Consider the following 12,468-nt stretch of genomic DNA (forward strand, 5'->3'; position numbering starts at 1 on the left):
TTAAACGTCAAGAAAACAATTTAATTATTTTTACAAATTCAATATATATATATAAATATATTTTTTTTTATTTTTGTGTCTGATATATTCAATATATATATTTTTTTTCATCATTATTCACATTTACAACAAGTATTTAAGAGAATATTTGAATTTTTTTTTTTTAAGTGGAAAATTTTGTTTCTTGCACAGGGGAAACCCCACACAAATGTCAATATTGTTCTAAAGAATTTGCTCGGAAAGATCATTTAACTAATCACGTTCGGCAACACACTGGGGAAACTCCGTACAGATGTACTTATTGCCCTAAGGCTTTTACTAGGAAGGACCACCTTAACGAACATGTTAGACAGCATACAGGTTAGTGCCAAAAAAAAAAAAAAAAAAAAAAAAAAACAGAAGGGAAATAGAAATTTATTCAGTATGATCGGTTTTGATTTTTCTGGATTTTAATTTGTGACTTGATTTTTACTATCGTAAACTTGATAAATATGTCCGAACTTAAAAATTTTATTTTCACGTATCGATATTCAACCCTACATACGTATTCATGTCTTTTTTTTTTTTTTTTCTTTTTTTTTTTAAGGCGAAACTCCTTATAAATGTCAATATTGTCCCAAAGAATTTTCAAGAAAAGATCATTTGAACAATCACGTTCGGCAACATACAGGTAATTCATTTGAAAAAAGAATTCTGTGATATTGAAATATGAATTTTCGGAATCTAATATTGATTTTAATCACGTAGGAGAGACACCCTTTAAGTGCCAGTACTGTCCGAAAGAATTTTCAAGAAAAGATCATCTTACGAATCATATCCGTCAGCATACAGGTTAATATTCTTTCTCCTACTTGTTATTATATTTAATTTCATTTTACTTGTAGTTAAATAGTAGTTTTATTATGAATCATTTGCGGGAAAAAAAAAAAAAAAAAAACTCGACAACTAATTAACAAATTTTCACTTCGTGACGAGACGATATTGCTTACGAGTAACGTTTTATTTTATTTGATTAAGTTACATTTTATTTATATAATCAATTCACCTTTCAAATCAATTCAAATTTTTTATTTATTTATTTCTAACTATTAATTAAAACTTAGCGTAATAGATGCAAAACAATATAAGATAAGGCTAACTTATTTAAAGTTTCATATTCGCGTCAAAAGTAGTAATTAATTTATTTTATAGGCGAGACCCCCTTCAAATGCGAATACTGTCCAAAATGTTTTACAAGGAAAGACCATTTGACGAATCATACGAGGCAGCATACCGGGGAAACTCCTTTTAAATGTCAATATTGTCCGAAAGCTTTTTCAAGAAAAGATCATTTGACCGATCATACTCGCCAACACACAGGTTCGTATTTACCCTTCTGTGTTGTTTCCCCGGTGGTGCCTTTGGTTTTTTTTTTTTTTTTTCTTTTCTTTCTTTTTTTTTTTTTTTTCTTTTTTTTTTCTTTCGAGTTTTTAATTAATTTTTTTTATTTATTAAGGTCTCATAAAACTTGTGGATGAAACAAAGGTTTCGGTTTAATTAAAAGCAAATAAATTATTTTATTATTCAATTACTATTGTAGTTGTAAGAAATTTTTTTTTTATTTTATTCATATCATCATAATTACTATTTTTTTAAAAAAAAAATACGTTTATTAAAAATGGATTTTTTTTTTTTTTTTTTTTTATTATTATTCCAGGAGAAACACCTTTCAAATGTGCTTACTGCGGAAAAGAATTCAGTAGGAAGGATCACTTAACAAATCACACACGGACGCACACTGGTGAGCAGCCTTTCAAATGCGATTTTTGTCCTAAAGCATTCGGTAGAAAAGATCACTTAACTGAACATGTGCGCCATCATACCGGTATGTTAGATTTCTGAAGAAGGGCTTTGATGGAATAAAGATGATAATCGGGTTTATCTTCTAGTCTTCCAATCGTTAGATGCCCTTAAAAATCCCTCACATTTAAAACTTTCTATCGTTTTCACCCCACGAAAAAACCGCCATTACTACTACTAATCACAAGCGTATTCAAAGACTTTACGATTTTCAAGCCATTTTATAAAAAATTTGTTTTTAAATTACATTTTTTTGGCGCGTACAGGAAAAAAAAAAAATTGAAATAAACATTTTAAATTTATGTTTATTTTATGCAGGCGAATCTCCCCACAAATGTCAGTATTGTACGAAATCATTTACTCGTAAAGAACACTTGACCAATCACGTTAGGCAGCATACTGGTGAGTCTCCACATCGTTGCCATTTTTGCGCTAAAACTTTCACAAGGAAAGAACATTTAAATAATCACGTAAGAATTCATACAGGAGACTCGCCGCACAAATGCGAATTTTGTCAGAAAAGCTTTACTAGAAAAGAGCACCTGACAAACCACTTGCGACAACATTCGGGAGAAACTCCTCATTGTTGTAACGTTTGCAGCAAACCTTTTACAAGAAAGGTAAATTAAAATTGTTGCAAACTTTTTGTCATTGTCAAATGTGTTTAATTATTAATTATTAATTTTATTTCTAAACGTTATTATAGGAACATTTAATTAATCACATGAGGTGTCACACTGGTGAAAGACCATTTGTTTGCGGTGAATGCGGCAAAAGTTTTCCACTGAAAGGAAATCTTTTGTTTCATCAAAGATCTCACAATAAGGGCGCAGCGGCCGATAGACCGTTTAGATGTGATTTGTGCCCGAAAGATTTCACTTGCAAAGGTAAAAAAAAAATTTTTTTTAGCCTTTTGAAGAGAGTTAAAATCGGGGAAAAATAAGTTTACTTTTTATATTAAAAAACAAAAAATTTTATTATTATTATTATTATTATTATTATTATTAGGACATTTGGTCTCGCATCGAAGAGCACACACTGGCGAGCGACCTCATTCTTGTCCCGATTGTGGTAAAACATTCGTAGAAAAAGGCAACCTTTTGAGACACGTGAGAAAACACCAGGAATCGGTGATTGGGCACATTCAGGGTAGCGCGAGCGGAGCAAGTGGAGTCATGCCTCCTCCGTCGGCACCCCCGCCCTTACCTGTTTTATCCAGTATAACAACTTACACGACTCAGATACTTCATCCAACCGTTGTAGTACCGACTCCGAACCCGGCCCTGACTTCTTACTAAGCCAAACCGTTGATTTGTATGAAATGTACATAGAATATATTAGTTATATGTATAAATGAATACATAATTCGAGGTATTGCCGTGAAACTTGATTATCGAGTAGATTGTCATTGATTTGAAATTAGGGTTGGCATAACAATAATTGCTGTCGTTGGATAAAACAGTGCTTTCGTCTATAAAAACATGTTTTAGAAAAAAAAAAAAAAAAAAAAAAAAAAAAGAAAGTATACGGATTTTTATTCAAAAAAAAAAAAAAAAGTATGAAAAAGATAATATTCAGTATTTGACATTTATTAGGGATCGAGTTTTTTTTTTTTTTTTTATTTTTTATTTTGATTTACTTTTTATTATTATTATTATTATTATTATTCTTTGCATAAACAATGGTCTCCAGTCTTTGCACGTAGTTTGCACGTATTTTTTTTTAAATACAAAAGAAGAGAATATTTTCTCGGACTCGCTTATTTTTTTTAATCAAACATCATAAATCCGGTTCGCGCGACCGAGTTATTAAGTTCATTATTATTATTATTAATATTAATATTATTATTTCTGAACAAAATTTGTATTTTGTACATATATTTTGTTTTTTTTTTTTTTTTTTTTTTTTTTTTGTCACGACTCTATCTAATTATATAATTAGTGAAATTTTGCGGATTTATCTCTCAAAAAAAAAAAAAAAAAAAAAAAAAATATTTTTTTTACTTTTAATTGTTTGCTATTACAATTAAATTAATTGATCACGAGAAGAAACGGAGGCGTCTGTGTGTGCGTGTGTGCGCGTGTGTTTCTATGGCTGCGTAGAATTTATGTAGCTACCTACACTTTTTTTTCTTTTTTTTTTTTTATTTAAAAATCGTATTCGAATAACTTTTTATTTTTACTATTTTTATTTTTTTTAATTTTTTTGGTGCGTCGTCGTCGTCGTCGTCGTCGTCTGCATTTAGTAATATTTATATTATACTTTAATGAAATAATTTTTAATTAATAGTTTTAAATAGTTTATAAGATTTTTTTTTTTTTTTACTTTTTAATTTTTAATTTTAATTTTAATTATTTTAATTATTTTAATTTTTTTTTATGTGTTATTAATTTATATTTACAAAAGTTAAGAATTATTATTATTAATTTATAACTTAATCGAAATGAGAAAAATTTGAAAAAAAAAAATTTTTTTTTAATTTTTCTTTTCTTTTTTATAATTGATTAACTTTAATAATAATAATAATAATAATATTTATATGACAAATAATAATAATATTTTTTATATGTATATAAATATTATATACATGATGATGCGTTTTTTTATTTTTTATTATTATTAACTTTTTATCATTTGAAATTTAATAATTAATAAAATGAAATAATTAAAAAAAAAAAAAAAATTTGAACAAAGTTTTTTATTATTTATTTTTTCTTTTTTTTTTTATTATTTATTTATTAACTTTTTTTTAAACAACTTTATTAAATTTTAACAACAATTATTATTGAACAAGAAAAATAATGAAATTAAAAACTGCCGATTGAATAAAAATTAATTTATGTATTAATAAAATTTGTTTTACTTATTTTTTTTTGACTGGGGCCATTTGCTTTAAATATACATAAATGCATATATATATATATGTGGATGTATATTAAATAAAGTAAGGTGGGTGGGTGTGGAAATAAAATTATTTCTTTCTATTATTATTATTATTATTATTAATAATATTGATAATAATAATAAATAAATTAATAAGATTTTATATAAATTTTTGTAAAAAAAAAAAAAAAATGAATGATGATGAACTTTTATTGAGAAAAAAAAAAAAAAGAAAAAAAAAATTAGTCATTATTATTATTAATTTTTTTTTAGTTTGTTTGTTTGTTTCGTGTGTGTGCGTGTGTGTGTATGAATCATAATTTTGTGTACTTTTTACTACTACTACTATTATTATTATTTTAATTTTTTTAATTTTAAATTATGAAATATTAGATATTAGTTTAAAAGAAGTTCACGGTTTAAATGCCTCGATCAATAGTTTATTAAGTGTAACGAATAAGTTTAATTGAAAAAACAAAATGGCTTAACAAAAAAAATAATAATTTTATATATATTATATAATATTATATATAAATATATATAATATATAATATATATATATATATATAATCGGTGATGAGATTTTTTTTTTTTTATTAATTTATTTATTTAGTTTTTTTTTTTTTTTAATAAGATTTATTGGTGAAGTATAAATAAATTAACCGGATTTAAATGATTTTTAATTTTTTAATTATTATTATTATTATTAATTATGATTTTTTTTTTTTTTAACAAATATAATTCAATAAAAAAAAAACGACACGAGGTGACCCATTTAATTTTATTATTATTATTTTATTTATTTATTAAAAAATCAAACAATTAATAATAAAAGTATAAATGACGTAAAACGTTTGATAATAATTAATAATAAAATAATAATTTTGTATGAAATGGTCGTTACCACGTCTCATTATTATTATTATTATATTATTTTTATTCATTTATTCATTTCGAGCACATTTACTTACGACTTATTAATATTTTTTTTTAATAATTTATTATTATAAATACATAAAAAAAATTTTTTATTAACAATATTTTGTTAATTCAAACAAATATCTCATCGTTTTATAAAAAAACAAAATAATTGTGCCATCATCTCAAAACCTTTTTTTAGAGGCCCCCCCCCCCAAAAAAGTTTTTCTTTTTTGGTTTTTCTTTCAACCCCTAAAGGGAAATTTCATAAACAACTTTTTGAAAAAAATCAAAACATTAAAAAAAATAAAAATTTCTTTTTAAAGATATTTAAAAACAAGGATTATGATGATGATGATGATGGTAATGATGATGACGATGATAATAATAATGATAAATATAATAATAATAATAATATTGTTAATAATAAATAAATAAACAAACTTTAAATATGTAAATAAATATTCACTTATTTATTTTAATTTTAATTTTTATATATATAAAATTTAAATATATATATATATATATATACATATAGAGAGAGAGAGAGAGAGAGAAAAATAGAAAATGAAAGAAAGAAAGAGAGAGAAAAGGAAAGAAAAAAATAATATTATAAAGAAAATGTATTTCGGTAGCCTTAATAAATAAATAAATAAATAAATAAATTTAACATGTGATTTTGAGCAACATGAAAAAACAATAAAAAAATTGAAAAATTTTTTTTATACAATAAAAATTTTAAATAAAATTAGGTACATAAGATGCTATTCGATTAAAAAAATAATAATAATAATTTACAAAAAAAAATCTCCCCCCCCCCAAAAAAAAAAAAAACAAAAAAAAAAAAATTAATCAATTATAGTGCATGTGAATTTGTAGAAAAATCGAGAGTATTAGTGATGTGATAACAATTATTCGTGTTAGTATTTTAGTGAATTTTTATTATTTTTTCTTTTTTTTCTCTCTTTTTTTTTACACAAATATATATATATTTGCCCTTGATTAAAATACATTGATTGCGTAAATATTAAGTTATTCGGTAGTAAGAGTGATACAAGTTATTATTATTATTATTATTATGTTTTTTCTTTTCTAAGCTGCTCAATCAGATAAAGATGTAATTTTTCTGTAACTATTTTTTTCCTCATTCTTTTTTATAATTAAAAGAGCTTCTTTTATGTTTATTATTATTAGTGACAAAATATATATATATTATATATATATATATATATTATAATTATGTACAGCGGATGTGATGAAACAATATTATAATGTTCACTTACTACCGCACCACATTGTTTGTGTCTATTTTTTTTTTTTTTTAGTGTTTAATTTTCCATCTTCTCAATCCTTTTTTTTTAATTATTATTATTATTATAAATAAATAATTAATAAAATAATAATAAATCATTTTTTTTTTTTTACAACGCCTTTGAATAAATAAAACGATTATTAAATTTTAAAAATTGAAAAGATAATAATAAAACAAAAAACAATTCGCATCCTGTCTCGCATTTTAAACATACCGATGTAGGTAAGTTAACGGAAATGACGTCATCGAATTGTAGTAACGTTCTCTCTTTAGCAGACGACGCATTTTGTAATGGCGGAAAAAATTATAGCTTGTATAAAAAGTTGAAGTGAATTTAATTTTAGTGTTTTAATAGTTTGGTTTTAGTGTTTGGTGTTTTTTTTGTGTGTAATAATGTTTTTGAAGTTATTTTTTATAAAAAGTATAACGAGAATAGTGAGTTCCATATTAGTTTTAGTTTAATTTTAATCGAGTAAGGATTATACATACATGAAGGCTTCACTTCAGGCTGTGTAAATGTAAGTAAGATTTGTATTCAGTAATAATTATGCATTAAATTATTAAAACTTTAACTAAAATTACGACAAAATGAAAGTATAAACGTGTATTATTAAAAATATTGCATTATTTAAATAAGGTAAACGTTATTGTTATAATGATATGAATGGGAAAATGTTGTATGAAAAGTAATGGTTTTTGAAATAAAATTCAACTGTGATTTTTTTTTATTAAGAAAATAATTTCTTATATGAAAATAATGAATCGAAAATTATACAAAGTACTCATACAATTTTTTTTAATTCAAAAATTTGCTAACTAGGTTCTATATAAACATACTTGAATTTAAAAAAATTCACTAAAAAAAAAAAAGTTATTTATTTCCAACAAAATTATTTAAAATGTATCAGCGTTTGAAAGTATAACACATATTAAAAAAAAAAATAATAATAATAATCAAAATTTCTAATTATACTCATCATAAATTTAATGGTTTTAATTTTATTTATTTATTTTTTCTTAAATAATAATTATAATTAATTAATTACTTAATTTAATATTTGTAAGTTAAATTAAAGCTGATAGTTAATAAGTCAATTATGAACACAGCCAATAATTAACTCTTAATAATCGACAGTTTTTTCCTTGCTCTGATATTTGCTAAACTATCTACATGTTTATCATAACAAGGATTTTAAAAATAATTGTATAAAAATTACAAGTCAAAACTTTTTTTTTTTTTCCCCCTTATATGTTTTTGTATTGTTTAGTTAATTTAAACTAAATTACACATTTACGTTATTGCTTATTCTTTCCATTTCGAGTTGGCCGGATCCCCACATTCTTCGATTTTTTGTATATTCAATTAATATTGTCAATAATGCAGAAAATATTATCCAACCACCAGCAACGTAAAATGACAAATCCCATTCTCCAGTCATGTCAAATATGTATCCTGAAATAATGAAATTGTACAAGTTCGAGGTCAAATATAGTTTTTTTTTCAAACTTTAGATTAGTAGAAATAATAAAATTTCAAAACTTTACCTCCTAAAGGAGGGCCCACAAGGCAACCAATTCCTTGGCACAAAAGTATTAAACCATAAGCGGTCGTAAATCTTTCTAGTGGTATTAAATGTACGACAATGGAAGGTGTAAAAGAATAATTACTAGCAAAAAAAAGTCCGAACAAAGCAGAAAGTGCCGCTAATAAGTCATAATTGTGCGTGACCAACGGCATTAATATGCAAGAAATACCACAAAGTAATAAGCACAGTGCATACGTTTTTGTCACATTCATCCAAGATTGATCTCCGGCCCAACCTAGTCCTATCTGTAAAAAAAAAAAAAATGATAATAAAAAGAAATTATCCGTGACGTAATAAAGGAAAATCTTCTTTTTACCCACCATTCCCAAACAATTAGCAACTCCTATAATGCTAAGTAGAAAACTTGCTTCGACTTCCGTATATCCATTACGCGTTACATGTTCGGCTAGGTAAAAATAGGGTACTATCAACCAGATAAAAAAAAGTATTGTAGCTAGTGACATTAGGAAAAAATGCAATTCGGCAAACATTGAAAAATCAAACATTGTTTTAAACAAATCCACAGCATCCGCGTACCATTTCTAAAAATAAAAAACATTATTATATTATTTATAAGCTAATAATTAATAAAATTTTATATCGATTCATATGTATGAATTTTACTACCATTTATATTAACTCATAGAATATTTTTTTATTAGAAGTTATATAATAATTATGATAATAATAATAATAATAATAATAAATCAATAAAAGTCTCGTTAAGATTCGGTAACATTTATTGTCATTATCAATTTGATAAAGCGGGTAAAAACAAAAAAAAAAATAGCCTACTTAGATTTAAGTGATTTTTCGATTCATTATCTTATTTTACTACTTTATATATAAAAAAAAAAAAACCTCTTCATTTTCTTTCGCGATTGTCGTTGTAGAATTTCGAAAAATATCCGGACAAGATGACGCTCTTAATCTATATCTTGGTCTATTCATCATGGCTCCCCGATATACGACGGAATTTCTGTAAAAAAAAAATAATATCAATTTAGAAAATTTTGTTTTTTAGTGTCGTTAATATTTGAATCCTATAATCGGTTATAAATGTTTTTATAAAAAAATTCTGGTACGAATCTGACCTTTTCAAAAAAAAAAAGGTTTCTAATTTTTGAAAAGGTCGAAAACTTTTTTTTTTTTACCAACCTGTGAAGTCTAATGTCTTTTAAATAATGTTGACCAGTTGAAGTGTCTTTGTTAGGCGAAGTGCATTTGTTTCCAGAATTTTTACTTCCTGTATTTAATTTAGAATTTTGATTGTTTTCTTTAATTAGTTGAATGTCGCTTCCAACTATTAAATTTAAAATTAAATTAATTTTTTTTTGTTTTGCTTCTTAAGTAAAATAGTAAAATATTACTTTGAATAATTACCTAAGCGATTTTCAATCGATTGAGCATTTCCTGTACTTTTTACCGGTGAGCTTTGTATTGAATCATATGCGGTTTTATTTACTTTAAAAGGCGATTTTAAAGATTTGTCGTCTGCTATATTTTTATAATTAAGTATTGACGGATAGTTTTCCAGTAATACGTTAAACATGGCTTTATTGGCACTCAAATGTTCTATTACTTCCATCGGAACCTTAAAAATTAAATTTCGAAGGTTAAGATAAAAAATATATATTCTTATTTTTTTCTAAATAATCGATGAAAAAAATATTTCGTGACAGGAGCTCGGTTGTACTAAAAACCTTGCCAAAAATAAAAAAAAAAAAAAACAAACGGGGTTTACGAAAACTTTTTCCTTTTTATTTTTAGTTGCACGAAAGAAAATTAAATGCGTTTTTAAATAAATAATAATAATTATGATGATGTTAACGTTAATAAAATCAATTTTTAAAAAAACTTACATTTTCTTTTTGTTTGATAAAAGTCGGTAAACTGACCACGGATCTCACGGAGGGTAAATTAACATTTTCCACACTATTTAATTTAGAATCTGATGAATTTTTTGATAATGAATTTTTCGATGTGTTTTCCATATTTTTCGGATATTTCGAATTGGATAAAAAATCGATGTCGCCCTCAGAATTTCTAATACTGCTTGTTGATGAAGCGTTTTTAATTGATTTCATGCTTCCATTTTTTTTATGTTCCAATATCAACCAATCCGGATCACGCATGAGTGCTCCGCATACACAAACATTGAAAAAAGTACCGGCCAAAAGTAGTACCGTTCCTCTCCATCCATATTCATTGATCAAAAATTGCGTTAAGGGTGAAAAAATAAATGTTCCGACTCCTGTGCCACAAGAACCTAATCCAATGGCTAAAGTCCTGTATTTGTCAAACCAATAAGCAATGGAAACGACGGCAGTAACGTAGCAGAGTCCCAAACCGATTCCAGCCACAACTCCAAAAAAAATAAATTCCCATTCTATGGAATTGCCAAAGGAGGCAAGAACAAATCCTATTCCTGAGATCAATCCTCCAACCATCGTCATACTTCTACATCCATATCTATCAACTAATGCAGACATTATCGGTCCTGAGATTAAAGGCACAGCCATAAATAAACTTCCTATCCAAGAAGTTTTTGATTTACTCTCTTGAAAATAATTTAAAAATTCTATATAAAGCAAACCGAACGAAAATGAAACTCCATCAGCGATCATGCTGATTATAAACGAAGAAAATACAACGACCCAACCCCAACCACCATCAGGCACTTTGGGTTTGTTTTTAACGTTAGATTTTGTACTGCTAATAGAAGACAAACTGTTACTCTCGTCAATAGTCACCGCACAACCTTTTGTTTCCGAATATTTATTATCATCATGATGAATTCCTTCCGACCTCCCGTTAAGACCATTTCCTAATCCATTTTTTAAAGCTAATTTTTGATTTTCTAAGGTTTCAATATTATTACAACTGTCAAATTGTATTTTTTTATCACAAGCAGTTATAGAACCTTCGCTCCAAATGGCTAAAGGCACTCTATTTTTATTGCTACTATCTAAAACAGGTTCCATTTTGCCAAAGCTATAACAAGTAATAAATACAATGTAGAAAATATTAATAATGATAATAATGATATTGCTATATCTTATTATTATCGGTGTGTTTAACCAATCGTCGTTTAATTCAATGCTTTTTTTTTTTTTAAATATAATAATAATATGACTTTTACATTACATTAAGTCGCAAAAAAAAAAAAAAGAAAATTTATATTCGAATATATATTATGTCATAAATATTAAATTGAATCCCTATATTTTTGATCCACCGTCTAGGCCAACCCTTTAAACTAAGGGATGATTTATTATATTGACTAGAATATAAATTATTATTTCTTCGCTTTTGCTGATTGTGTTTTCGGTGACTATTTACGTATTTGATTCCGTGTCTGGTCATTAAGTACCAGGTTCGACTAACTAATTTTAAATAATTTAAGGTCACTTTTCTCGGGCAGGTTATCGATGTATTTTTATTGTTGCGAATAAAACTTGACGACGATTTGCTTTTATTTTTTCTCATATGTTTTTCATTTAAACTTCATCTGAAATAACAAAAAAAAAAATTATTATTATTATTATTTTTTTTTAAAATGAATTTTTCACACGCAAATTGAGTCGAGGACAAAGAAAAAAAAGGAAAACTCTCACGACAATCGTTTTTTTTTTTAATTTTTCATTTACAAGAAAAATTTTTATAAAAATATCATGTAAAAGTATGACATCATTAAAATATTTTATTATTTAAAATTATTAAAAATGATTAGAAAAACGTTTTTTTTTTTTTTTTTTAATATTATCGCTTTGTTTTTATATAAATAAAAAAATAATCTTAATTAATTACGTTTAAAAAAAACAAACGTAAAACTTTTTTTTCTTTAACGAGCAAAACCGACTATAATTTTACAAAAAAAAAAATACAGAAATTATTAATTTTTAAATCTATTTAATATAAATATAGGGT

The 12,468-nt window shown here is 25.1% G+C and overlaps 2 protein-coding genes across 2 annotated transcripts in view; one reads left to right on the forward strand and one right to left on the reverse strand.

Annotated features, from left to right (window-relative positions):
* The window catches only part of Phum_PHUM160610 (zinc finger protein, putative), a gene marked incomplete at both ends in the record, with an annotated part of 7,856 nt that extends 4,719 nt beyond the window's left edge, over window positions 1-3,137 (forward strand). Inside the window, 8 exons of the mRNA XM_002424859.1 lie at window positions 193-360; window positions 587-670; window positions 748-831; window positions 1,192-1,359; window positions 1,697-1,864; window positions 2,158-2,459; window positions 2,546-2,726; window positions 2,848-3,137. Coding sequence (XP_002424904.1) covers window positions 193-360; window positions 587-670; window positions 748-831; window positions 1,192-1,359; window positions 1,697-1,864; window positions 2,158-2,459; window positions 2,546-2,726; window positions 2,848-3,137 — 1,445 coding nt within the window. The remainder of the gene's footprint in view (window positions 1-192; window positions 361-586; window positions 671-747; window positions 832-1,191; window positions 1,360-1,696; window positions 1,865-2,157; window positions 2,460-2,545; window positions 2,727-2,847) is intronic.
* Window positions 3,138-8,235: 5,098 nt separating this feature from the next.
* On the reverse strand, window positions 8,236-11,522 carry Phum_PHUM160720 (monocarboxylate transporter, putative; the record flags this gene model as incomplete). Its single annotated transcript, XM_002424860.1, has 7 exons — window positions 8,236-8,405; window positions 8,498-8,779; window positions 8,855-9,080; window positions 9,400-9,517; window positions 9,697-9,784; window positions 9,922-10,132; window positions 10,401-11,522. The coding sequence occupies 7 exons, from the start codon at window positions 11,520-11,522 to the stop codon at window positions 8,236-8,238; spliced, it is 2,217 nt and encodes a 738-aa protein (XP_002424905.1).
* Between the last annotated feature and the right edge of the window lie 946 nt (window positions 11,523-12,468).

This window comes from Pediculus humanus, genomic scaffold, assembly GCF_000006295.1.
Source record: "Pediculus humanus corporis 1103172107504 genomic scaffold, whole genome shotgun sequence".
Lineage (NCBI taxonomy): Eukaryota > Metazoa > Arthropoda > Insecta > Psocodea > Pediculidae > Pediculus > Pediculus humanus.